Raw genomic sequence first — 25,237 nt, 5'->3', positions numbered from 1 at the left:
CCTAGAAGACCAGGAAACTTAGTCGAGCCGTGTCATCATGCTGCCGACAACCTATCCCATACCCAACCATTCCCCTCCATATGCGTTTGTGAGAGTGTGTGTTGAGTGCGCCTGTCCCCCTTTTCGCCAAGTGTCTGTTGGTGATGAATGATGATGAGAAAACAAAAAGAAACGCCATGTCCATTAAATCAATGCTGACCCGGATTAGTTCCTTTCCAAAAAAAGAAAAACAAACAAGAAATCGCTGTAGTGATAATAATAGCAGCCAAAGGGCAAATGACACAACGAAAAACGCTTTTAAAGTAGACAAGATGGTGAAAAGAAAAACAAGAAAAGGGCCCAGCTATAGAACAAGAATGAAAAAACACACGGAAAACTCCACAAGGGAAATAAGAGGCGAAACGTCGTCATCGGTGCCCCGTGTTCTCAACCATCTCAGATCAAGGAGGCGTCGCCGTGTTCTCCTTATGGGTTCCCAGAACTTTGGGAACCTGTCCGTCTCGTGGTTGGGCAGCAACACGTGGCAGCTGTGTCGGGCGCCGAAAACCACTGACAGGGAGAAGGAAAGCCGGAAAGTAGGGTGTTCCAACCACATCCAACCGCCTTTCGGCCCGAGTACATGACATTGCCGGTGGCAAGGAAAAAATTCAAAAAAAGACTGCAGCTCAAAGTGTGCAGTCGGTCGGTCTAGTAGACCGGCACGGGATTCGCGAATCGCAGAGGGCTCGATGGTGCCGAGGGCGGGCGGTCACTTGAGTGGGAGTGCCGCCGGCCGAAAATGCTCTGCATGATAGCCCTGGGGTTGATGTTCTCAAAGCTGACCGTCTTGTGAATCAAGGGAACGGGAATGTGGTGGACCTTCTTGGTCTGCCATCGCTCCTTGATGCAGTCATCCACGAGAGTCATGAGCCCGGTAGACATAATGACACTGAGGAATCAAGTTAGCAAGCTGCCCGTGTACAAAATTCAGGAGGTGGAAAGAAAGCTTACTCGGCAACATCAGTGATGGCATCCACGATGGTCTCATCGGCGATCCACATGAAGCAAGGAGGCACCCAGCCACCAGCGTTCTCGTCAGCGAGCACCTGGCTGGGAGACCTTGTCTCGGGAACGATATGCGCGACCGGCGCGCTGGAGTTCCCGTCTCGGATCAAGTGGAAGGACACCGAGTTCAGCTGCTTGTCAAAGTGACGCTTCCAGCTGTACTTGTGGCCCCACCACTCAAATTCGTAGCGCTTGTTGTTCTTGCTGCCCCGACGATGCACATCCACGCGGGCATAGTTGCTGAACTCAAGCTTGATGGTGTTGGTAGGCTGCGGCCTCTGGGCCTTGTGATGATCGAGTGACAGACGAGACAAGTTGCTCCGATCGTGGAAGATCTCATCATCGGCATCGGAAGTTGAGTAGCCCGTGCCAGGGCGGCCCAAGGCTGCCATGCCCGACTTCGCACGGCGAAGAGCCGGTTTTCCACCACCCAAGTTCTTGATCGCGGTCGACATGGAGCGCTTCAGCGTTGGCCTCTCATCGTGATCCCTGGATTGGGGCCTCGAAGGAGCGCCCGGCTCAGTGTACTTGCGCTTCGAGTTGCAAACCTCGCGACCAGAATCCCTCGAGTACCGACGAAGCGAGAATTCCCGCTTGGCCAGATCGTACATGCGAAGATGGAAGAGCTGGATGGCCGTTCTCCTCCGTCCCGTCACCACTGTGTCGATCCGCAAGTTCATGTTTCCGTCGGAAGTAAACTCATCATGGCGAATTGTCAGGCGGTTGAGCGAGGGGAAGAGTTTGGCGAAGTCTTGGGGGGTTGAAGGGCGGACATTGGGCTCGACAAGCTCGCGGCGGTACACGGGAAGCGGCGGGATGCTGTTGTACTCGTAGTCCAACGACTTGTCGTCCAGGGTGGCAATATCCTCAGATGAAGCTGTCGTCGAGGCATATGTCTCCACGGAGGAGCGCGAGTCGAGGGAAGTGGTAGGGCTGACATCGTTTCGGTAGTCGTAACTCCTGGACGTACCACTGCTTCCTGTTGATGCGGGGGAGCGCTTCAAGCCAGAGGGACGGGGCGAGGTGTAGAGGGAGGTGGGCGCAGTTGAGTTAGAGCCATATGAGTCGTTACTCCTCCTATTTCGAGATTCCTGGCTGGTGGAGGAGTGACTTGAGCGTGTTTGTCTTTTGGGGGTAGTAGGAGGAGGCATATTGGAGGATGGTGAGGGGTGTGTGTGTGACAAGGTGGTGAGAGTAGAGTGAAGAAGGGGTGGGGGAGGGTGGTGAGAGCGTCGACGGGTTGAAAAGGGGTGAGCGGGTTTGTTCAGACGACATGCTCCGAGTTATGGCGTGTTGGGTTGTTGCTGTTGCTTGATGATGAAGTCGGCGGAACGAAAAGGGGGGTCCCGAGCTTGGAGGGCTCGGTGGGCGCGCTGTCAGGATCGGTCTTATAGAAAGTGACCCAATATCCAGGGGATGGCGGATTGGGCGGCAGCGAGCTCAGCGCCGTTGAAGACCTTGGGAATTGGAAAGGGTCCGGAATAGTATGCCGGAGTCGAGCCAGGGGGGGGGGGGGGGCTGCAACTACAGAGACAGGGTTGCAGCTGCGTTGTTCAGGGTCTGCAGGTGTCAGGTAACTTCTTAGGTTAGGTCGGGCATTAAACGCGGGGAGCTGGCGTCGTGCGTTTTGCTGAGGTGCCGTGGTTGCTTTGAATCCTCGACAGGTCGAACGAACAAATAGATTCGGGGCGGCAGAAAAGTGAACAGGTGGGTTGTGCAGATGTAGACGCACAAGCAGGAGCAGGAGCAGGAGCAGAAGCAGAAGCAGAGATGCCTTGATGCGTTGATACGTTGATGCGTCGCGGCGTTGGATGAAGTGTCTTGGGATGCTTCACTAGCGGTTGACAGATCATATGGGGCCCAGATAGTGTAGAAGCACTTCAGGTCGATGGATGGGGACGTCGTGATTTTAAGAATTCCTACCATGTAAAAGAGCCTGGTGCAACCCCATTAATGCTGCTGCATAGAACGCTCAGGAAAAACGGACTTCCCCCCTTCGTGCCCCAGGCAAGCCAGGATGGTGCGGTCATCGGAGACGGGCAGATGAGGTGCACATAGAGGCAGTACATGCCATCGCCCTCATCCGCCCATTTGTGCTTCACCATCACCAGCCACTTGCAGAGATGCAGGACGTGGCAGGTGAGTTGTGATTGGTGCGCCGTCGTCATTGGCCAGAAAGTATCCATAAGCACACGGTAGCGATTGGTCCACCTTTCACAGCATCTCCTCATTGGGAATCCTCATGTGGTACTTGGTGCGTGGGAGGAGTGAGGAGGACGGTTGACAGTTCCCTTCAGTCCAAACTCCAATTTGCGTACCGAATCTGTAGATGCAGTCCGTAAAAGTCGCTCATGCCCCCCGTCCAGGTAGAGGTCCACGTGGGGGCGTAGGGAAAAGACACCAAACTGGTAACGCCGGAACATGCCACTCATGCAGCTACCGTGGGCTGTTGGGACAGTGCCAAACGCTCGGAGGGTCCCCTAACATTCTGGCCTCCTGACACTGCAGGAAGGGATCATTCTCAATGGGATGAGGCTGACACTTTCTTCGGACTTGAGCGGCAGCTGCTGCTCTTGCGCTGAAACATTCTTTCCTTACTTTACAGCCGGAGCATTTTTTCCAACCTCTCTCATCTAACAACCACAAAGATGTGCGACGAACCGTTCATCAGCTGGCTTTGTCACGGGCACGTTCGAAATACTGGCACACGCAAATCCTGCATGTCTCCAAGTCCACCATCCTGACAGCATCAGTCATCCTGCTGCGGTTGGCAGCAGACATCCCGGGTCATCGACGTAATGTCTCTGCAGCATCGCCCAAGGTAACGCTGCGTTGCGTTGCACTGTCGACAAGGACGGCATCGTTTCGATTGCACTTCATTCCAACAACACAGCAGTCATGTCGAGATATCCTATTCTTGCAGCAAATGGTGGACATGGACAACGAAGCGTTCGTAGCAAACCGGCTAGCTTCCTGGTCCCATTCTCGTTTCTTCTAGTCAACCGATGCCGTGGACGTCGCCGTAACCACAACCCTTATTTCTGAATGTTATCAACGACATCTGCTTGGCTGATCAGAGAATTGCATATGGCGGCTATCATGGCATTCTCAAAACTACCTTGCTGGGATATCCTTGAACAACAGAGCACGGCAACACGGGCGACGTCCCCTAGGACCAGAGAGTGCAGGACATCACCAGCCACAGTCCTCACCAACAGGCTGTACGTGGCAGCTGCATCAGCGGGAAGAAAAAACGCCAGAAGCGCCTGTCGACGCCGGTACCTTTGACGGAGCCCAACCATACTGAGTCCCAAGCTCAAAGGCACAAGCTGTGGTGAAAGGGTGGGCAACGCGTGAGGGGACGGGAATCGAGGCTTGCATAGGCCATCCGGGCCCCATTGGCTGCGACCAACTCGTGGGGAAGGCCTGCAACCACCGACGACGGATTTCTCATGAACACACCACTTACTCAACGATGCAACTATCACCATCCAATTGAACGTCAATGGCCTCGGGAAAGCCATGCCCAGCCCACCTGGGCTATCTGCTGCCAATGAGCGCACGGTCTCCCGCTGAAAGATAGAACACCCACTGTTTTGTTGTGGGACTTGTCCAAAGCTGAAGCTTGAATGTTTGGAAGATCAACAGCTTCAACAAAGGACAACGAGGGGCCAGCTATCTAGTGCCGCGCTCACTTGTGCGTTGTGTTGCTCGGAGAATGGTTGTTACGGCATCACAAGCGTGGATGCTCCGGTCGGCGAAGACTACTTGCTCGGCAGCATGTCATGGCATGAGATGGTCTGTTTGCCGAGCCCAACCTCTTCAAAGAGTTGAACGAGCTGGCAGCGACCAAGTCACCTCAGTCCAGATCTGCTCACTGGCCAAAGTCTTGAGATGGCCGTTTAGAGCTTGGCGCTGTGGGCTATTCTCCGCATATGGAGTAGCGACTGTTCCCCTATGCAGGCCAGGACCATTGAGCGTCCGCCATTCTTTTTATGTTGACTTGTGTCAAGCGTTCATTCGTCAACATATCGGGCCTCAACACCAACCCCAGCACGCCAGCACGTGGCCGACAACGCTTCTTTCCTTGATGCCATTCGCGAGCTGGGGCTGTTCATCTGTTCATTTGCAAGGCTTTCGCAACATGGCTCCGCTCTGTCGTCCTGCTGCCCGAAGAGACCCGTATCACTGGGGAGACACTACCCAAAATGCTGACATTGCGAGGTGGACTGCGGGCTGACTGATGATTCCCAGGGATCGCTTTTGGCGCCTGAATCTGGGGTGAAAGAAGGCGACCAGATCAAATCTGTCCGGGGAGGTTTTCCTATGTCTCAGATGCCCATCCATCACGGCTGCTGCCGGTGTCATCCCGCCGGGGGGGGAACGGGCGGGGGGGAGTGATGAGCACATATCTTCCTCATACAGAAACTGCCCTGACTTCACCGTAGCTCGGCGTTTGGGGACAGGCGCGCGAGATCGCGAAAGGGCTTTGGATGGGGCTCCTGGCGATCAAGTGTATGAGACTGGTCTCTGTTGATCCGCCGTGGAAACGCGGCTATTTCATGTGGATGTGTGGAGGATCTCGTCTGATCTCCCGTGGACTGGTCACCTCATACCCAGAGTACTGCCACACAAGCTGATGCGCAGTCTCCTCAGCTGACGTTGACTGTCGAGGTCTAAAGAAGGCTGTTCTCCTTCACCGTCTGTGATCATCCAAGTTGTCGGATGGTGCCCTTGTTATCCTCGAATGCCGCACCCGATGGTTTGGAAAGGCTCTCTGAGCCTTGACCGGCGTGACAGGTGATGATCCTGTGCATTGCGATTTGCCTCCTTGATGGCTCGGTCATGACCTAGACGCGTACAAGTGTACCACCAGCAAGAGGCCAGCTGCGGGTGGCAGCGCACTTGGCCGTCCGCTCGTTCACAGAGGAATTGCTGCTTGTGACGCATCTGACGCAATTGGTACTCATGCCCAATGACAGGTCTCACGGTTGATCGCTTTGGGTATTCCTTCCAATGCCCACCTAGATATCCGAGCCTGGACCGTTCTGGCAGCGGGTCATCACGGAAAGTCATTGTCGCTTGCGAGGCGAGGTAGTTGTCTTGACTATTAAAGGTGCGACAAGGGCGAGAAGACGGCATGGGGCATGGGACCCTCCTGTCATGGAGTTTCTCGAGGCTTTTTTGTCCAACCTCTGGCGGCTACAGACATATTGATTCCTGTCAACATGTCATGAGCCGTTATCAAGCACCTGCAAGTAGCTGCAACTTTTTTACCACCTCTTTCCCGTCTGCGGCTGCCAAAGACTATTGGCCAATGGTTCTCCAGCACATGATCCTGTCAAGGTTGCATACCTTACCTCGCGCAGGGAGATACATGACATATCTTACACCTTTCACTTCACAACTACCACACCTCGGTGCTGTTTGTTCATAAGACTTTTGTATGCGCCAACACGTGAGCGAAGCGTAAGCGCGCCCTTCTCACTCTTGTTCTTCTCGAGGCCGAAAGGTGTGGGTTGGGTTTCGATAAATGGTTGTCTGCCGGCCAATGAATGCAGGTGGTCGCTGGCACGACATGATTCGTGGAAGTCTCCTATGCCTCGCTCGATGCAAGGTTTTCCTTTTGTCACTGAGGACCTTTGAAGAACTGCCTCGTGGGCCTCGAGGGAAAAACTCGGAATCTCGAAGAATCGCACCCTCTCGAAGTTTTTGCGTGCTACCCTTCTGTTCAACGTTGCCTTTTTGCTTCTCCTCCATTGGGGTACAATCGCGATCGCATCAGACAGCCAAGGATACAAGTGGCTTATACGGGGGGGATTGTCGAACCATGAGGAGAGGGTTGCGGCTGCATGCGCTACTTATCTCATTGGGTTTTGAGGGAGGGGAATTTGCCGGTTGATGGGTTTTGGAAGATGCCGATTCGTTCGAGTCGTGTGTAATCCGGGAGGGGAGACATCTCTTCGCACCCAACTGGACTGGCTAGGTAGGCTGATGAAACCTTGCACCTTTTTGTCGCCCGTTCGACGGTATACCAGTCCCTCCATCCCGTGGCGATCGAGGAGGAGGTTAGCTATGATGGGGGGATCAACGCCACATTGTCTGTCTATGTCCCTCAAGGTCATACCATTGTGTCGTCGGGACTCGGTGCGAAAGGGTGCCACTTGCTCATAGAGTTTCGCCAAAAGTGTCTCTGATCGAGATCTGTGAACATGGGAATTTTCGAACTTGATGGATAGGAATCTGGGTGATTGACCTGTCTCCTAACCGAGTATGACAGCTTACTCAGATTACAAAGTAAATAAGATCTACAAAAAAATGAAATCAGAGTGTTATATTGGCGTTTCTAGACGTGCATGTGTGGCTATGTTCTTTGTCATCTACCGTTTTGTGTTTTTGTTTTCCTTACAGTTTGCGAGCCTTCTTCATATTGATTGCCCCCACGACCTAGACGGCAACACTCACCGAAAACCGGAACGGACATTAAGTGCCCCATTCCCATCATATCCGGTCAATTCGAGTCGAACTTGAGGGTGTAGGAGTGGTAAGCTTGAGGGGTGGTGACACAGCATGAACCATGGGCCAACCATGCTATGTGCGATCTGAGAGAAACAAGAAAGAAAGAGAGGTCAGCAAACTCTCAGTTTTTCTTTTCAACCCCCATTGTTCTCTCTGCCAAAGAGCAATGGTGGACGAGTCAATGTTGGTGTGGCATGTGCCACTGCAGGAGCGGGAGGGTGGTAAGTTGCAGACTTGGAGTTTTGAAGGGGTAATACCCATTTCCCTCACCAAAGCCATCATCATCTATCTCATAGACCGGGGAGTCTACCCGCGCACACATTTCCTCCCACGTCTGTGAAAGCTGCGTCGTGACGTGTTCAAAAAGTGCTGTTGATGCAAGGGAGGGGGGGAGGTTCACATGACATTATTGCCCCTTTTTCCCCCTCTCGTCCACGTTGGAAACTGAATTGGCTTGTTGGATTGGATGTGTGTTGGTTCAGCCAACAATCGATGGACAGCACCTCACGATGATGCGGGAGTCGAGGCTCGAAGAAACAAAAACCGGCCGCATTGAGGATATGTGGAAGAGGTCCTGCAGGCTTACACATAGCCTCTCACTCACTGTCCGGTGTCACAACGGCTGAGCCCGCAAAGACATGGGGAAGCAATCCGAGTGTTCCATGTGGTGGGCCTACGCCGCTTCAATACATTCATTAGGTCTCGCACTCAGTCTCCCGGTGCAGTTCATGAGCCGAAAGATTGATGAGGCCGGAGATGCCTAGCGCAATAGCTTCCTACCTCGTAGGGCTTGTGTGACTGTCAATCATGGTGGCGGTGACGTCCATGATGGATGACTGTACTCCTGCCGTCATAGTCTTCACGATTATAGGATGAAATGCGCTGCGATTGACACAGATCGCTCAGCAGTTCTAGACTCAGCAGTAAACTGTGGCAAAGACCAGATATGTAGGCGGACGCGGGCCGTCGGGAAGGGGGCTGCATGTATTGAGCGGTTGGCAGGTGTGTTTGCCAGTTTTGCATGTTCCGCATGTATGGGAAAGTAGGGCATTAATGCAGTGTTGGCGCATGCCATTTTAACTGGGCACACACCGCGCACACACCGGGGAAATAGGATTTGCTGGACATGTTGGAGAGAGAAGAATGGTTGGCGTTATTGCGGGAGGGAAAACGTGGGGAAGGCAAGGTGCGCGGTCCGATGCTTGGAGGCTTGGAGGCTTGGGTGAGGTCGAGAGCTGAGGGTAAGGATGAGGAATTATCGTGAGAAGGCTGTGGCCAGACGTAAGGTGTCAAGAGCCGCATCAAGTGTTGGTTAAGAAGGAAAGTGCAAAAACAGAGCAAGGGGTAGGGAGTTCCTACCTTGGGGCAAATTGGAAGGAGCGTGCCTTCTGTCAGACACGTGCAATACCTCTCCGGGGAGGAAGGAGGAGTCAAGATGGGCAGGGGTGACGTGGTTGGGAAAGAACGATGAAATGGACAAATACTGACAGATTGGTAAGGAGCGATGGTATAAGGAGAAAGTACTCTAGAGTGGAAGGGGCGATGGCAGCACAGGACTTCTTGGGTAGTGTGTTCACTGACAGACGGCATTGCCAGCAACGGCATCGCCAGTTCTGAGATTATCAAACATGCCAGAGTCTGCTGTAATACCAAACAAAATCCAACAATTCCAGCCGTCCCAGAGCGGCTTCTAAAGCTTCGTACACTGTCTCTGTTTTGCTTTCCCTTTGACACAATGCCACTTTTGCACATTAGCACATTAGCACATTAACACAACATCACATCACCCCTTTACCACATTAACACACTACCATATTACCACAATAACACATTACCTCACTCCATCTTCCGACTTCATCAATCACCAAGTCTTCAAGAGCCACTCGAGATCTGTCATCAAGCTCAGATCTCCCACCTCCCTCGCCTGCCGCAATAACCAGCAAGCCTGGTCATTCCGCTGACACGATTCTAGACACCTTTGATACTCCTCACAAATACAAATGATCTACTCGTAAACTCCTCTTTTATTCCCCAGACGCTACCTGATCAAGCAAGAGCTCCCCTTACCAAATCCCTACTGAAACAAAACACGCTATATCCCTCAACCTTGACCCGTCCTCCCAACTTAAATTTTCCACAAACACTTCCCATCATATCGAGATTTTTAAACGCCTATACCCCTTTTTCATGTGTTGGGGATAGCATATCTACCGAATATTCGTGTCTACCAATGCATAGCGCTCTAGCAAACAAATACAAATATATAAACAAGAATAGTAATGGCAACTCTGTCACCGGGTATCTCAAAATCGTAAAGTAGTAGAGAAGACGCAGTCGTAACTTTTCCTGTATCGCATCGCACACGTAGGTTCGTAGGTTTCGGGGAGGGGGGGGGGGGGCACAAGGGTTTTGGTTTTGGTTTGATGTTGGTACAATTATAATTTCTCCCCTGCCTTTCCTCTCTCGCTTTCGCAATCTCGTCTGACTTTTTCTGGTCGTTGGGAAAAAAGGTAGGTAGGTAGTAGGTAGGTAATAAAACATTCAATGAAACAATTTCGCTGTCGAAGAAGGTCGAGTCCGTCCGGTATAAAAGAAAACAACCATTCTTTCCTTCCTTCCAAATCACAAAAAAATGGTATGGAGTAGACGTCGACTGACCAGATGAAAATATGATGTGATGACCAATGACCATTCATGATCCCGTCCCAACACAAAAATCCTCACTTTTTCTTCCTTGGTCAAATCTTCTTCTTCTTCTTCCCCCTTCACAAATTCCTCCATAACCAACCCCGTTAAATTTCTTTGACCACCTCACTGAATCCTCCTATCGTTCGGACCTTGACCATACCTGTGTTGCTAACTCCGACGTGGCCGCTTGTCCTGATGATTCCCAGAGTCCAACCCTTCGCTCCTCCGCTTCCTATCATTCTCCCCATTCCTTCCATCACCATGCTGGTCGCTGGGCTGCCTGGTGAGGCCCTCTTGAGTCCCTGGGCTGCGGCATGCCTCCGCGTGGAGGGCCTGTCCGACCGGAGCCGTAGTCCTGACCACCACCACCATGCCCATCATTCCTTCCAAGCTGTACCGCATCGCTCCGTGGACCAGCATTGCCATCACTGCGATTGCTGCCACGATGAGTAGGCTCGCGCGGTCCAGCTGGCGGCATGTCCCTTCCCCCACCACCCGGAAGAGATTCACGGCCGGAGCGGCGGGGAGCATTCGGATCCCTATCATCACGGCCAGCACTCGCGCCGGATGAAGAAACGCCTGATCGCCTGTGGTTGTAGTCCCGTGGCTCCTTGGCGTCGCGGTCACGGTCGGGATTGCGCTCTCGACTGCTAGTCCTAGATGGCCGGTTGCTGCGATCACTTCTATGTTCCCGGCGACTTCTGTCGTGCTCGTTACGGCTTGATCCATAGTCGTCTCCATTCGACCGGCTGTCTCCTACCACTTGAATAGGAACAGGTGCAGCTGGAGCACGGTCGACATTCACATCACGGCGCCCAGAATCCCGCGGGAATGGCTCGGGGCGTTCCTGAACAGGAGTCGTGACAGGAGAAGAGCCAGCGAGAATCTGCGCGTCTGAACCCGCCAAGTTAGGACGAGAGCGACTCATCCGCAGTCCAGGACCGCGGTTGTTCTCCATAGACGTCTTGTCAATCATGTTTTGGATGTTCCTAAGCTGTCTCCCACCGGACCTCATGCGGTCGTTAGACGCTGCTGGGCCGGTAGGCGTGGCAAAGTCCGTGTTCAGGGGTGGAGGTGCCTGCCTTGACCCCGTGTTCGGTGCCGACATGGATGGCCGATCAGGTGTGTTGATCGGTGGCCTTGAGTGAGATGCGGTGCCGGAAGGAGTACCCGAGATCTGGTTCAGACGATCTGGGTGGATACCAGACGGGCCAGTGGGTGGTCCAGGAGGCGGGGAGGGTGCGCTGGGCGCTTGCTGATTGTTGATATGCCGCATTCTATCTGGATGAACACCTGCCGCAGGCGCTGTAGGAACAGTGGGAGAGTTGGTTTTCTCAAACTGGTTACCGCGCTGTTGCTGCCGCTGCCGGCCTGCCGCGGGCCCAGTAGGCACTTGACGCTCAGGCGACGCGGGGCGAACTGACTCGGGCACAGAAGGCCTAGTATCGGGACGCATAGACACCCCGTTGGCAGGACCCATTCTGTTTGTGTTCCTACCACCTCTACCTCTGGGTCCGGACGGGGGAGCTCCGGTAGGCATGTCAACCACCGACTGGATGGGTTGGAGCCGGCCGTAGTTGGGATCCTGCTGGTTCAATCTACCATGGTCCGGATCCGAGCGCGGCGGGCCACCAAATGAAGCATCCCTAGACCCCGCCGTTCTGTCATCGCGCTCAGCATTGCGGTCCGAGCGGGGCTGTGATGGCGCATTGTCGATATTCCGATCCTGGCGAGGCTGGGACGGGGCATTTTCAATGTTGCGATCCTGGCGTCCATGAGGCTGAGTGTGATCTGTGTTGCGATCCGGACGAGAGTGTGAGGAGCCATGATCTTGAGTGCGATCCTGACGGGGATGCGATGGTAAGCTGTCTGGACGACCTTCCCGGCTCGTATTATGATGATCCGAGTGACGGTGACGCCCATGTCGTTCATCCCGCGAGTTGTCCGGCTGTGCTGCATTCGCCGCGGAGTGATCTGTTCGTCTCGGCGATTCAGTCCGACCAGGCCGATCGCGGAGCTGATCTCTATGACCCGAACGAGGAGGCGCATCTCTGCTGTCGTTGATAAGCGCGGCTCTAGCTGGGTTGATGATGTCGGGCCGATCGGCATCCGCAATAGCACGAGCACGATCTGGATGAGTAGGCGGATCTTGGGACGCATTCGATGCCGAACTGGTCTGAGGAGATTGTCCCACTGGTGGTTCTCTAGGTCCTCTTTGATCATGTCGACCGGAAGCATGTGGCGCCCGGTCACGAGGACCACGGGCGTCTCTGTCAGCGGGCGCACCGTGCTCATTCCATCGAGGTGGCAGTTCACTGCGGGTTGACCAATCCCTCTCTGAAGCGCGAGCAGGGTCCCGCGGACCAGCATCAGTGGCTCGTCGATCAGACGAAAAGTCGCGAGGCCGCTCTGACCGTGGAACTTCTGGAGCGCGGAAATCTCTAGCCTCACGAGGACCATGGGGATCGCGAGGATCACGGGCATCACGTGCGTGCGATGGGTGAGAAGGAAGGGGTGGGTGTGCTGGATGGGCATCCCGTGAATCCCTGGCTTCTCTCAGCTCTCGAGAATCACGAGAGTCGCGACTGTCCCTGCTGAAATCACGGGCGTCGCGAGCTGGAGGCTCACGCCTATCGTGACGCGTCGCTCCAAACCTATCGTTGGCACCTCTTGGGAAAGCAGGCTCGGGCCTAGCCGGAAGATCTGGTTTGTTTGGTAGGCCATGACCAACTGGTGGGAGGGTAGAGAACTTGGGTGGTTCCGGCCGCTCCGGACGCTCATGTCGCTCATGCCGTTCAGGGCGGCCACCAGAAGATGCTGGCCCGGTTGGGTTCGATCGAGAACTGTTCGGCTTTCCAGATGGGCCGTTGGCTGGGCCCACCCTCTGACCAGGTCCATTAGACTCTCGCAGAGGTTCCCGCGGGGGTGGGGGTTTCGGCAGGATGTGCTTTTCATCCCTTGCCCTTGAATCACTCTTCTTCTTGCCTGCTCCGTCCTTGGTAACTTCGCCGTCTTCAACTTCGGCTTGGTGCGCGCGAGAGCCGGCTGGCTTGAATTCTGCTGCGGAGCCACGGAGCCCAGGCGTTGGTGTCGAATCGCCCTTCTGTGTGCATATGGTTAGTGTTGGTCTTGTAATGACGGAGCTGTGGCCACTTACAGCGCCTGGCCTGAATGCCTGAACAAGGATCCATTTCGACTTTCTCTTCTGTAGTTCGGAGTAGGCAGTCTGCGCGGTGACAGAAAGATCGACACGGTGGCCCATTGCGGATTCGGATGCATTCTTGGAAGCAGCTTCACGTTCAGTGATGGTCTTGAGCTGCTCCAGAAATTTGTCGGCCATGAAGTTGATGGCGGGGAAGTAATCAATGACGGACTTGAGAACGGTGATGGCATTGCGAATATGCATCCATTCCATGCCATTCAGGCAAGATCTCAAGGCGGTGTTCAGTTCCTTGTGCCATTTGAACAGCAGATCTTTGAAGGCATCATGCTCGACAAACTCGGTTGGCTTTCCATCCGCGTCGAAAGCGGTTGCAAAACCAAGGTACTGGCGAGTTTTGCTAACCTCCTTCAGGCCCAGGGCCTCCTTTTCGTAAGCATTCTTATCACCATGCCACTTGGACAGGTCGCCAAGAATGAGCTTCAAGAACCGGCCAACATGTTCAGCTTCGCGGACGGTGCAGGTGAAGATGATGGCCCGGAGACGGTTGTGGTTGAAGAGTCGATCGTAGAGTGACATGAGCTTGAAGTTTGAAGTAGAGAACTCGTGCAAAAACTTGACCAGTCTGAAGCAGTATTCGGCATCCAACGGTGAGAGGTGCAAACGGGGTAAGATGCACTCCTCGAGAAGCGCGTCCGATGCTGCATCAGCCTTGGTGATGGGCGCTGGAAACCAGCTGTCGACTTGTCTGCCGAGGTGTACTCTAGCTTTGGAGAAACGGGTGAGGCCTTCGTTCATCTCCTTCAAGAGAAGCTTTTGGCGATCCAAGATCTCGTTCCGTTTCTGGGTCTTCTTGTTCATCCCGTGCCGAGTCATGTCCGTTCTGTCCCTCATGACTTCTTCTGCCTGCTTGATGAGTCTGCTATTCTCCACTTGGTAACTTTCCTGGGGGAAGAGTAGGTTGCCTAGGTGGAGTGACCAGAAGAAGACGTAGAACGATGGGCTGATGTATCGCCAATCCTGTTGTGGGAGCACACTGGGTATCTCTTCGATGAGTGGCGCGAGGGCCTCAGCTAAAGACTCTGGCACACGGTTCTCGGGGGTTTTGGGCGAGCCATTCTCAGCGCCATCTGAGCCAGAGGCCCCGTTCTCATCAGCCGAATCCATTGCAACATCACCATCCCCGTCCGCAGCGACCTTGGCGAGCTCGGTTGAGTTGGCGGAGCCCTTCACTTCCCAGCGAATGCTGGACCGCCGAATCAAAAAGGCAAGGTTGGCCTCCAAGCCAAAGTCCCGCATGAGCTGGAGGATGTCAGGGACAAGATTGTTGAAGGTGACGGCATCTAGGTTGCTCTTCAGTAGATCGAGATACTGGAGGAGAATCTGATGGGTGTCGTCAACGACTGTGGCCAAGTATTTAATATGTGCACCGCCTTCCTCAGCATAGATGGCGTTCTGCCGGTACTGAGCGATGTTGATGAGAAGTTGGCCTGCTAACTTGGAGCTCGTCAACGCCCTCATGAGACGCTCAGCGCTGCGAGTAGACGCCGCCCGCTTGTCGCCGAGATTGATCAGAGTCTCACGCCGAAGTAACTCGCCACCCGTCATAGCGTGCAACTGGGCATCCGTGAAGTCAAGGTCGGACACGACACCGCCCATTGACACAACCAGCTCCTTCAAAATGACGAGATCAGTCGAGTTTCCTTGGAGGAGTTGGTTGTGAACATATCGAAGGATTGGGGACGAGTCAACATTGGCATAGCGCTGAAAGACTCTGCCGGAAAACTTGGACAGCGCTTGTAACCATCTGCTCGTGAGCAGAACTGAGTCCTCCTGAGTACGACTTCTCTGTTGGCCACCGAGAGAGCTCAGGACCGACCAGACCAAGACGTCATATCCAAGATCCGTAAAGTACTTGGTGCATTCGACAAAAGCCTCGATGAAGTTGCTGTAGGATTCGATTTGGGAGAGTGAGACTTTGCAGACGATTCCTGGGGATGGATAAGCAATCTTGGCCAGACTCTTGGCCATTTCCGGAATGTTGGTGAGTGACAACCGCTTGAGAATGCTGAGTGTCTCCAATCTGGTCTTTGCAAAAGCCTTTCGAATGGGTTCTAGTCGAGAAATAGACCCTTGGTACCACTCGGCATAGATGTTGTACCGAATGCTGATGGGATATTGCTTGAGAAGGTTCCACACACTGTCAGCCACCGAAGTGTTGGTTTCCCCCAGGCTCAGCGCTGGCACCAAGAGACGTTTGAGAATATCAAGCCACCGGCTGACATTTTCTGGCGATTGATCATCAGCAAGACTCTTGGTGCCGATGCTGCTAAGTTTGGCCATCAGATCAGCATCCAGGCCGATGTTGACGCCCACCACATTCATCAGGGTATCGAAGAGGGTAAACAGGTCGTCGACTGTCTGACAAACAGGGACGTTATCAGCCCACTCGTCCCAATAGAACCGGTAGTTGGAGCCGTCGTGATCATTCTTGTCGACGTGAGGCCATTTCAAAGGACGCTTAGGAGGTGCCGTGCTGACCCTGATACTGCCTTTGGTCACACCACTCTGATCCATGTCAGGCATCGCTTTGGGGGGGCAGTCGGTTGACGCCGCTGCCGTCGGGCGGCTCTGGTTGTAGACAACATCGATAGAGTGTCTAAGGATTCGGTGAAGCAAGGTCACGGTTTCCGGATCGGCCTCAAGAACCCAGTCGTGTCGTCCAATCATAAAAAGCGCCTCTGGAAGAGCACCGATGATAAGAAGACAGTGGAGAAGATGAAGCTTTTGGTCCTGAGGCTTGGGGAGCTTCGGCTTGTCTTCCGTAGAGTCCGCACCCTTCATTTCCGTATCGGCCTTGTTTGAAGCGGCATCGCGGCGGGAAGAGTTGATGGGCTGGCCGGAGGGGCCCTCGTCCGGTAGAGCACCAGCCATCATCAGAGCATTCTTGGCGGCGCCAGGGCGATTAGCCCTTTCTTTCTCCTCCAGCTCCTTCATTTTTTCGGTTCTAGTTTCCTCCATCTCCTCGTCGCGGGGCCAGATAAAGTTCCAGATATCTGTCAAGGATATGAAACCCACTTTGATCAAGAGTGCTGTGAGGTACAATAGGTTGGCGGGAAGGGTATCTTCTGGGTCTCTGGCATCCGACGTGTAAAAGCGCAACTTGAAGCCAAGCATCTGAGCGGCGTCGCGGTTACCGCAAGGCGGAAGTGTTCTAGTGATCCTAATCCACTCCTGCTCAATCTCGGATTCTGCGTTCTTTGCAGCAGTGCCGTTCGCCAGTCGTTCTTCGTCGGCAGCAGTAAGCTGTCTACCACCCAGTTCAAAGAAGGCGTCGAGTTTGACTTGGCGGGCCCTCTCCCAGAAGGCGATATCTCGTTGCAAACGCTGGGCCGCCGCCATCGCATCCTCCTCCTCACTGTTGAATGGACTCTCGTGATCTGGGTGGGCCCATAATGGAAGTCCGCCAACGTAGGTATCAGTTGGCAATGTGAGTTGGCTTCGCGGCCACCACGAGCTGAAGCGAAGAAACTTGATGAAGAAACGGAACTGCTTGACGAGAATGGCGGCAAACACATCCAATGTAATGTCGAGAACTCGGCCGGGATTCAGATCGAAGGTCCCAATAAGGCCCATAACCTTGTTAAAAGTATCCTGTACAACCTCCGAAGAGGCCGGCTCGTTGGAACACGTGGTGAAGATTTCCGTCACTAGCTTGGAGAAGCCCTCGGTTTCCTCACGCAACAGGTTGTAACTTGCCTGGCGGTAGAGCAAATTGGTGGAGGTGCGAATACTCATTCTAAAAAAGGTGTCGCGAACCAGCTCGAGAGGCGCCAGAACTGAAGGGTCAAGATCGACGCGCATAAGGGACAGAGAGACCCCGCTAGCCATCATGAAATCCTGAAACTGCTGTCGTACGGAGTCCGTCTGGGTGTCGGAATAACTGCCAACTGTGTCCAAGAACAAAGTATGCGGGTCGAAAGCCCCAGCTTCGCGCTCCTCCTCCGACGGCTCAGGCCCCAGGATTTCCCTCACGACACCGCCAGCGTCGGCGCCGCGTAGCCTGCCGGTGTTGACTGACCAGACAAGCTCCTGGAAGATGGAAGCGACCTCGGTAAGATCCTCGTCCTCGCGAGATTGGACACCATGCTCGATGATCTGTTGGCGGGCGCCCTTGCTCCATCTGCTAATGCAGTCGTCGGTGACGATGGTATAATCCTCATCAACCAGAATGGGAGATGGGGGTGCTGACTGGGGTGCTGGTGTTGGGGTGACGGTTGTCGTCAAAGGAGGCAGAGGGGTTTGCGAAGAGGCACTCGATGGTCGAGCCATGGTTGGAGATATTGAAGCCGGAGCGCTTGATGATGGAGGAGGCGCAATATGAGATTGAGAGGAGTCGCGACGATTATCTCTCCGGAGGTTTCTGTTCCCACCACCGCCGCCACCTGCTCCTGCCCGATTGTTGCGGTTGCCCCCATCAAAGCTTCGGTCGTGCTGCCCTAGTGAGGTATCCTGAGGACGATGCGGGGAAGGTCTAGATGACCCCGAGTCTGGTGGGACCCGATCTTTTCTCTTCCTCTGCTGGCCCATCATTAATCGTGATATCGAAGGTATCGTGTTGGGGTCATTTATTGGTGATGCGGACTGCAATCCGCAGGCGCTGTCGCGCTAGCTCAACGATGCAAAAGTTATACCTATCAACACCTTAATGTGTATTAGAATTCCGAGATGACAGGCAAGATCGTTTCGCGGTACTCATATCGCAGACGGGGTAGATGTGGTTGAGCTCTTCGACCCCAAGACAACAGAAAAGTGTCCTAGGCAGGCAAAGGTGGTACAATCAGCAATTCACGTACCAAATGGACCGAGACGGAGTATCGTTTGCAATGCTTTCTGAAATTCCTTTCATTCGGCCTCACCGCGTAGAGGGAGGAAATTGGGCCGATGTATCGATTGCTGCTCGTCGGCGTCGCTGGCTCGAGTTGGATGTTGGTGAAGGATAGAAGTTGGTGATTCGCGTGAGAATCGCCAAACTGCAAGCTCGTGGTCGTGGTCGCTGCGTTCTGCTGCAACAAAAGCTTGGCAGATCAAAAACAGCAGCCTTGTTGGGTGAGGCTGCCAAGATAACAAGGTGGGGCTGATAGGTCGAATTGGAGGTTGGTATCTTTTGTGGTAGAGTACCTGGCTTTGGGTGACAGTCACGCGGTATTTGCGAGTACTGTCTACCTGGTCGCAGTCCAACAGCCAAAAGTCGGGGCATCTGGGATCAGTGCGCTTCTGCCCCACTCTAAACCACCAAGAAAAGGCCGATTGCCGGCGATGTTCTGCCCAGAACCTTGCCCGTTCTGGCCCTTCCAGCGCTTTGGGTAGCAGAACAGAGTGCCCTGGATGGGTGAATGGAGAATGGAGAGAACACCCTCTCGATCAATACCGCGTGTGCCCGTGCCAGAGATGGGTGCTAGCGATGGCGCAATCCACGCTTGCGGCTCCTGCTGTGCAAGCACGTTCCCATCCATCCACCCACGCGGATAACTTGATGACCGATGACTGTTCCTGACCGTGGGTAGGGGGCCATGCATTGGAAGCCTCCTGCATGCACTTATATTATGAAGAGCCTTTTTTTTCTTTCTTTTCTGTTATGATTCCCGAATTTCCATGACTCCTTCTTCATTGATCTTTTCCCGCCCTTCTGGAACAATCCCTCTGTTCCAACTCTAGCCCCATTTGTGTTTCTGGTTTGACACATTCGCTCTTGTCACATACAGCCGGTCTTTTTCATCTTTTCCACAGCACATACCTTCCCCATCATGCCGTCACACATCAGCGTTGAGGGCGAGAAGCCAGTATATGGTGAGTCAGGTCAACCTCTGGCTCCTTTTTTTGACCTCCCATAAAATTAAGACCGGTGACTGAATACTTCCAAGAAAGAATCACATCTCAGCCTGAGAATCCGTTCGCTACCCTCATCCCGGACCAGCAAATCGCCATTATTCCATCCTTCACCCTCGAGTCTGGAGTGACTCTGCGAAATGTACCTGTTGCCTACACCACGAGAGGCACTCTCAACCCGGAGGGCGACAATGCCATGGTCATATGCCACGCTCTCACTGGCAGCGCCGATGTGAGCGACTGGTGGGGCCCTCTGCTGGGCCGGGCAGGGAGAGCCTTCGACGTAACTCGCTTCTTCATCGTATGCATGAACAGCCTGGGGAGCCCATACGGAACCGCCAGTCCCGTCACCGCCAAAGACGGAGATGCCTCCAAGGGCAACTACGGACCAGAATTTCCCCTCACCACCATCAGGGATGATGTCAGACTTCACAAGTTGCTCCTAGATGAATTGGGCGTCAAGCAGGTGGCAGCCGTGATCGGCGGCTCCCTCGGTGGCATGTTTGTGTTGGAATGGGCCTACCTCGGCAAGGAGTATGTGCGGTGCGTCGTCCCCATCGCCACCTCGAGCCGACACAGCGCCTGGGGCATCAGCTGGGGGGAAGCCCAACGGCAGTCCATCTACGCCGACCCCAAGTATGAAGACGGGTATTATTCCTATGAGGACCCACCCGTCACCGGTCTCGGAGCCGCGCGCATGGCCGCCTTGCTGACGTACCGGAGCCGAAACTCGTTCGAGGCACGATTCGGCCGCAACACCCCGGATCCCTCCAAGCGGCAGGCCATCCGCGAGAGGCCGGACCCCACCACCCCGTCCGAAGCCCATTTCCACATCCACAATGACGGGCACAAATGGAAGCGATCCCCGCCCCGGACCAACAGCCAGAGCGAAAATATCCCGCTTTCGCCTTCTTCCAACAATGGGAAAAGCAGGGCAGACAAGGCTGCAGAGGCGGAAGAGGCAGCCCCTGACCCTCAGTTTCACGGCCCAGCCAAGGAGAGCTTGACTGGAGGAGAGGTTATGCCCGCGCAATCCACTTACTTTTCCGCGCAGTCGTACCTCCGCTACCAGGGACAGAAGTTCGTCAAGCGCTTCGACAGCAACTGTTACATCGCCATGACCCGCAAGCTGGACACCCACGACGTGAGCCGCGACCGCGCCCCGACCGTTGCCGAGGCGCTGGCTTTGATTCAGCAACCTACTCTTGTTTTGGGTATCGAGAGCGACGGGTTGTTTACTTTTGCGGAGCAGGAAGAGCTGGCGGCACATATTCCTGATGCGAGATTGGAGAGGATAGACAGCCCGGAGGGGCACGATGCTTTCCTGTTGCAGTTTGAGCAGGTGAATCGGTATATTCTTGGCTTTTTGAAGGAGGTGCTCCCAGATATTATGGAGAAGGATGTGGGTGATCAGGGAGTGGAGGAGGAAGGGGTTGGAGTTGTGACCAAGAGCAGCACGTTTGGGGAGGCAGAGGTGGGGGATATCACTGCTTGGTAGGAGGATAGATGGGGGAAGGCAGTTTGAACTTTTCAACAAGGCAATACAGCATTGGATTTGCGTACTTTGGCATGTCTATCTTAAACCTGTGCTGCCATTCTTTCCACTTGATGTGAGGTTTGAGATTCACTACTGCCAGAACCCTAGTACCTTATACCACAGGCAGATGGACATTTTCGCAACAACAACAACTGTTTTGCTAAACTTTTGTCGCTTCGAAGCTGTGCTATATCGTGGGTGGGATGATGCAGCATGCAGGTGAACAGACACTTAAACGTGGGGTACATATAGATGGGGTGACCTTCCCCTCTTCCCCGCGTAAAACGTGCTGCATAAGAAGCTGAGCAACATGTGATATTTCGGAGGTGTGTCTGGTGTGTGGGATCTTAATCCCTTGACCTGAGCATCTCATTTCAGCTCTCAGGAGAATGATGAAGAAGGGCTGGCGACATCGGAGGGCAATGGTATGACGTAGGGTTGTCTTGAAACCAGCCTTGTCATCAGTTTTATATAGAGCTGTACTTTACCAGAAGGATTGTCCTCAACAGAGCGCATGCCTTACCAAGGTATTTGATTTTCACAGTTGGCATTGACAGTTTCAGCATCAAGTTATGTGTCCATTACTATCTAGCCATTAGCTAGCCAATCTGCGGCAACACATTTCTGCTGTGCATGTGCGCAAAGAGAAAGGGGGGTATATAACTGAACTGAACCCAACCGAACCGCGTGACCTATCCTTCCGTTTTCCCACATGTCCCAGGAATCTGTCAACTCCTTCAAAGCGATGCTCCGTAAGCAAAATTAATTACACACGTTTCCCTCCTCTCTCGCGGCCGCCGGCGTAAAAACACTGCATTCTCCCTGTGTGCCACAACTCCACCCTGTCTTTGGAATAGGACCTATGTGAAGGCTCCTACACCTCCCGTGACACAAACGGCGCAAAATCCCTCCTCTGCCCGGCCTCATCCCCACCTCTGAATCTTTCCAAATCGTCACTATAATCTCCATCAACCTCCATGAACACATCCTCTGTTGATCCTTGCCCCTGCTGTGGCTGAACGGAGGATGTCGCCCTGGACAACCTCCTCTTGATCATGCTCCTGACATTTTCCTGCCCCTGGCTACCATCCTGTGGCTGACCCCGACTCCTCGTCACATCCCTTTTCGCCTGTAGGATATCCTGATACGTCTGCAGTACCGTCTTGTCATCGTCTGTAAGTGACACGCAAAACCGCTGCAGCACGACAAAGTGAACCGCCTGGACAAGATTAAGTCCAAACATACTCATCAGGTATGCCGTCACAAAAACGGCAGAGCGGTCGTTTCCCGTCTCACACACCACCAAGACCTTGCCTTTCCTTTGACCGGTGGGATCAGAGCGCGCGGCAGCGATGAGGTGAGCATTGATTTTTTGGGCAGCTTGCCCGAATAGTCCGATCATGCTCTGCATGTGTGGAACGTCAACACTGTCAGCCGCTATCCCTACTTCTTCAGCGGCGCGCTGGATGCTTCGAAGAATCCCCTTGTACCGAGCGTCCGCGACGCCAAAAATGAGCGTTATCCCCTTCTCTCGAAGAAAGTCATGATCTTTGACGCTGCTGGCGGGACCGAGGTAAATAAAATCAAGGATGGGCTGAGCCAGCCGGCGGTGGGCGTACTGCCAATGGAGAGACGGATCGATAGCTCGCTCGGTGTCGAGGTGACTAAACAGCCCCCGGAGCTCCTCCTCTGTGTAATCACCTGCACCAGAGGAATTGTTTAAATCCGAGAAAGGGTCGATGGACAGAGTTGGGTTGCTGGACCGTCCTAGGAGAGTGGGAATATGAATATATGGGGGTTCAGGGGCGCGACGCATGGTTTGTGCCGAGCGGACCACTCCTTCGGCGATGGGCGATTTTTCCCGTTCCATGTCCATTTCAATAGGTTGTTGTGTGTTGATTCCTTACGAGATCGCAATGAGAGGTCTCAAATCAGATAATGCGAATTCAAAGCAGAAGAGTTTGACTGAAGGGGTGTTTAGTCTTGGGGTTCTGGAAGTGAAATCTTGACTAGGCACTCCGCTGGCCGACTTTAATATGAGCTCACCAAGGCTGCTGGTGTGTCTTTTGGCAGAGAGAGCTGCCAGGCTATAGGATATGATGGTGTCGCGCCACGTAGGTATATAGTGAGCAAAAAAAAATCTCCTGATAGAGGATTACTGAAGTCGACGGTGTGAATTGGTGAGATGAACGTCCGCTATGCCTGTGGCTCTCGACTCAAGTGAGATGCAGACCTAACCTGCCGCAAGGGAACAGTTGAGTGGCAGGCAGCAGTGTGGGGCGGCGGCATGTCACCTGCAGCTTAGCCAGTCCAGAGACTTTATACCACAAGGGCGCAGTGAAAGAAGTTGGGAGCTTTGATGCACCGTCTTACATAAAAGGATAACGTCTCCAACTCGATAGAGAACCACCTAAAAGAATGCCCATCTTCATTAAATCCACCCAGGATGTGTTGTTCAGTTGAGGAGTCGAGAGTAATACCCAAATCTTATGGAGGAGTTGAATTAGAGCTATTCAGCTGGTACCTTGCATCGTACTTCGTTGGACAACCAAGTAAAAACATCGACAACATAGGCACCGCCTCAAGGCATTGCATTCAGGGTAGTAACGAAAGCATGCTCGCTCAACCAAGCAGGTCTATCTGTGTGCAATGCAGCCAGCCGCTAGAAGCAGCATTTCAAACCCAAAACTCTTCTCAGAAACTTGATCGACATGATCTATACTCTTTTCGTCGGCGTCGACTCTTTGGCCAAGGGCGACGTTATTTCGGGCGTCACCGACCTCGATTCCACACGGGGTCGTGTTTTGCTGGCCGAGCCTAGCTTCTTTCGCTTCTTTTCAGACGCCGTAGAAGATGTGCTTGCCTTTCGTGTGACACCGAGATATTGGTCGTCAACCTCGAGCGTCGGTGTCGTGCTTCGCGATCCTGGTGTTCCCAGGTTCATGCTTCCTCTTCTCATGGTGCCACTCCCGCTCCTCGTCCGCTTGTGTTCATCCAATACTGCCGCATGGCGAGGGTGGTGTGGATGATGGGCTACCTTCTCGGGATGGTGCTGCGACGGTTTGTCCACCACCTTGCGCCAGGGAAGCCACCAAAGCCAACCCCCGTGTTCCCTTCGCAGCCTGAGGTCCCTCTCCTTAAGCTTCACCCTCAACAAAGCACGCCTTTCGTTCTCCCTTTCCCAGTACTCCGCCCTGTACAACTCCCAGTTCTCCCGGAAGCTGGGCGAGAACGGCTTCGCCAGCAGCAGAAGCTTGACATAATCCCCACCCGGCGCCAGGTCCTCTTCATGCCCCCCCTTTTCCTCATCCCAATTTGTGACATGTACACTCGGATGCGAGTCCTTGCTCAAATTCAACTCCCTATCCACCTCCCTCAACACGGTCGGGTCCACAAACCGGTAAGAACTCCCATTGTTCGAAAACACACCATACGTCAAAAACCAGCCGATTGTGCTCAGCGCCTCCTTCCACCATGGCCTTTTCATAACCACCAACTTACAGTTGAACCCCCTCAGCCCCCTGTTGCTGACCGTAAACCACCTTCTCGGCCACCTCACGCCCCTTTCCCAGATCCCAGTCAGCCAGACGAGCAGTCCGGTCATGACGCCACCTAGGAAGCACATCCTTTCTGTTGTTTCCACCATCCAGTATACCGATCCGCCCACGCCCGAGCCGTCTTCTCTTGGTGCCAGAAAGAGTGCGTACCCAAACCCAGCCGTCCATATCGTGAGCAGCGAGAGAAAGAAAGTGTGATGCCGGCGCCGGGCGCGGAGCTCGAGATACTGCACGCGCAGGGAGGCTTCGAGTATCAAAAGGTTGAGGTAGATCATGGATGGGGAGGACGGCGTGTGAGAGAGGGGATCTCCCGTTGGCGACGATGATTTCTCATCTGCGCCTCCTGGGCCCGGTTCGGCAGTAACACCGCTTGTTTTGGAGAGGTCATTGCGGGAGGTGAGGCCGGCCGCAGAGGAGAGGGGGGCGCCTTTGACAATGGAGTCAAGGGTATCGGCCATGGTCTGATTCGTTCCGGCCGCCGGATGGGGGGGAAGGGCGGGGAGCGGACCGGAGGGAGTCGGAGTCGGGAATCGAACTCCGAAGGTGAGGATTGTGTGTTCGTTAGGATTTCGGTTCAATCAGTGTTGTGTTTGCGCGCGGCGGGCGCGTGGCGCTTGTTGGTGGTCGTTGAGAAGCTGGAATTTCTCTAGGTTACCTAAGGTAAGGGGGGGGGGTAGGCAAGGGGCTGGCTGAGCTTATCCCTATGCGCAGTCAACCAGCCAGCGGTCAGCTGTTGATAATAGGTAGAGAGCGCCAACCGCGTCAGAGGGCCGTCGCAGTGCAGATGCAACCAATTCAAATTGCGCAGTTATGCCGGAGTTTGTATATCGCCGAGTCGTTCAA

The 25,237-nt window shown here is 54.0% G+C and overlaps 5 protein-coding genes across 5 annotated transcripts; 1 reads left to right on the top strand and 4 right to left on the bottom strand.

The window, feature by feature from the left end:
• Nucleotides 1-687: 687 nt before the first annotated feature.
• PODANS_1_23290 (uncharacterized protein) lies at nucleotides 688-2,195 on the bottom strand (the record flags this gene model as incomplete). The annotated part of the gene is made up of 2 exons (XM_001906616.1): nucleotides 688-928; nucleotides 991-2,195. The coding sequence occupies 2 exons, from the start codon at nucleotides 2,193-2,195 to the stop codon at nucleotides 688-690; spliced, it is 1,446 nt and encodes a 481-aa protein (XP_001906651.1).
• An 8,312-nt stretch (nucleotides 2,196-10,507) lies between these two features.
• PODANS_1_23280 (uncharacterized protein) lies at nucleotides 10,508-18,004 on the bottom strand (the record flags this gene model as incomplete). Its single annotated transcript, XM_001906615.1, has 1 exon — nucleotides 10,508-18,004. The coding sequence occupies one exon, from the start codon at nucleotides 18,002-18,004 to the stop codon at nucleotides 10,508-10,510; it is 7,497 nt and encodes a 2,498-aa protein (XP_001906650.1).
• Nucleotides 18,005-19,218: 1,214 nt separating this feature from the next.
• On the top strand, nucleotides 19,219-20,798 carry PODANS_1_23270 (uncharacterized protein; the record flags this gene model as incomplete). Its single annotated transcript, XM_001906614.1, has 2 exons — nucleotides 19,219-19,261; nucleotides 19,336-20,798. The coding sequence occupies 2 exons, from the start codon at nucleotides 19,219-19,221 to the stop codon at nucleotides 20,796-20,798; spliced, it is 1,506 nt and encodes a 501-aa protein (XP_001906649.1).
• Nucleotides 20,799-21,711: 913 nt separating this feature from the next.
• PODANS_1_23260 (uncharacterized protein) lies at nucleotides 21,712-22,713 on the bottom strand (the record flags this gene model as incomplete). Its single annotated transcript, XM_001906613.1, has 1 exon — nucleotides 21,712-22,713. The coding sequence occupies one exon, from the start codon at nucleotides 22,711-22,713 to the stop codon at nucleotides 21,712-21,714; it is 1,002 nt and encodes a 333-aa protein (XP_001906648.1).
• Nucleotides 22,714-23,553: 840 nt separating this feature from the next.
• On the bottom strand, nucleotides 23,554-24,852 carry PODANS_1_23250 (uncharacterized protein; the record flags this gene model as incomplete). Its single annotated transcript, XM_001906612.1, has 1 exon — nucleotides 23,554-24,852. One exon carries the CDS (start codon nucleotides 24,850-24,852, stop codon nucleotides 23,554-23,556), a length of 1,299 nt encoding a protein of 432 aa, XP_001906647.1.
• Nucleotides 24,853-25,237: the final 385 nt, after the last annotated feature.

The sequence above is a fragment of the Podospora anserina genome, chromosome 1 (assembly GCF_000226545.1).
Source record: "Podospora anserina S mat+ genomic DNA chromosome 1, supercontig 6".
NCBI classification, from domain to species: domain Eukaryota; kingdom Fungi; phylum Ascomycota; class Sordariomycetes; order Sordariales; family Podosporaceae; genus Podospora; species Podospora anserina.
Note: the sequence above shows the minus strand (reverse complement) of the source record. Positions and strands in the feature narration are given on the sequence as shown.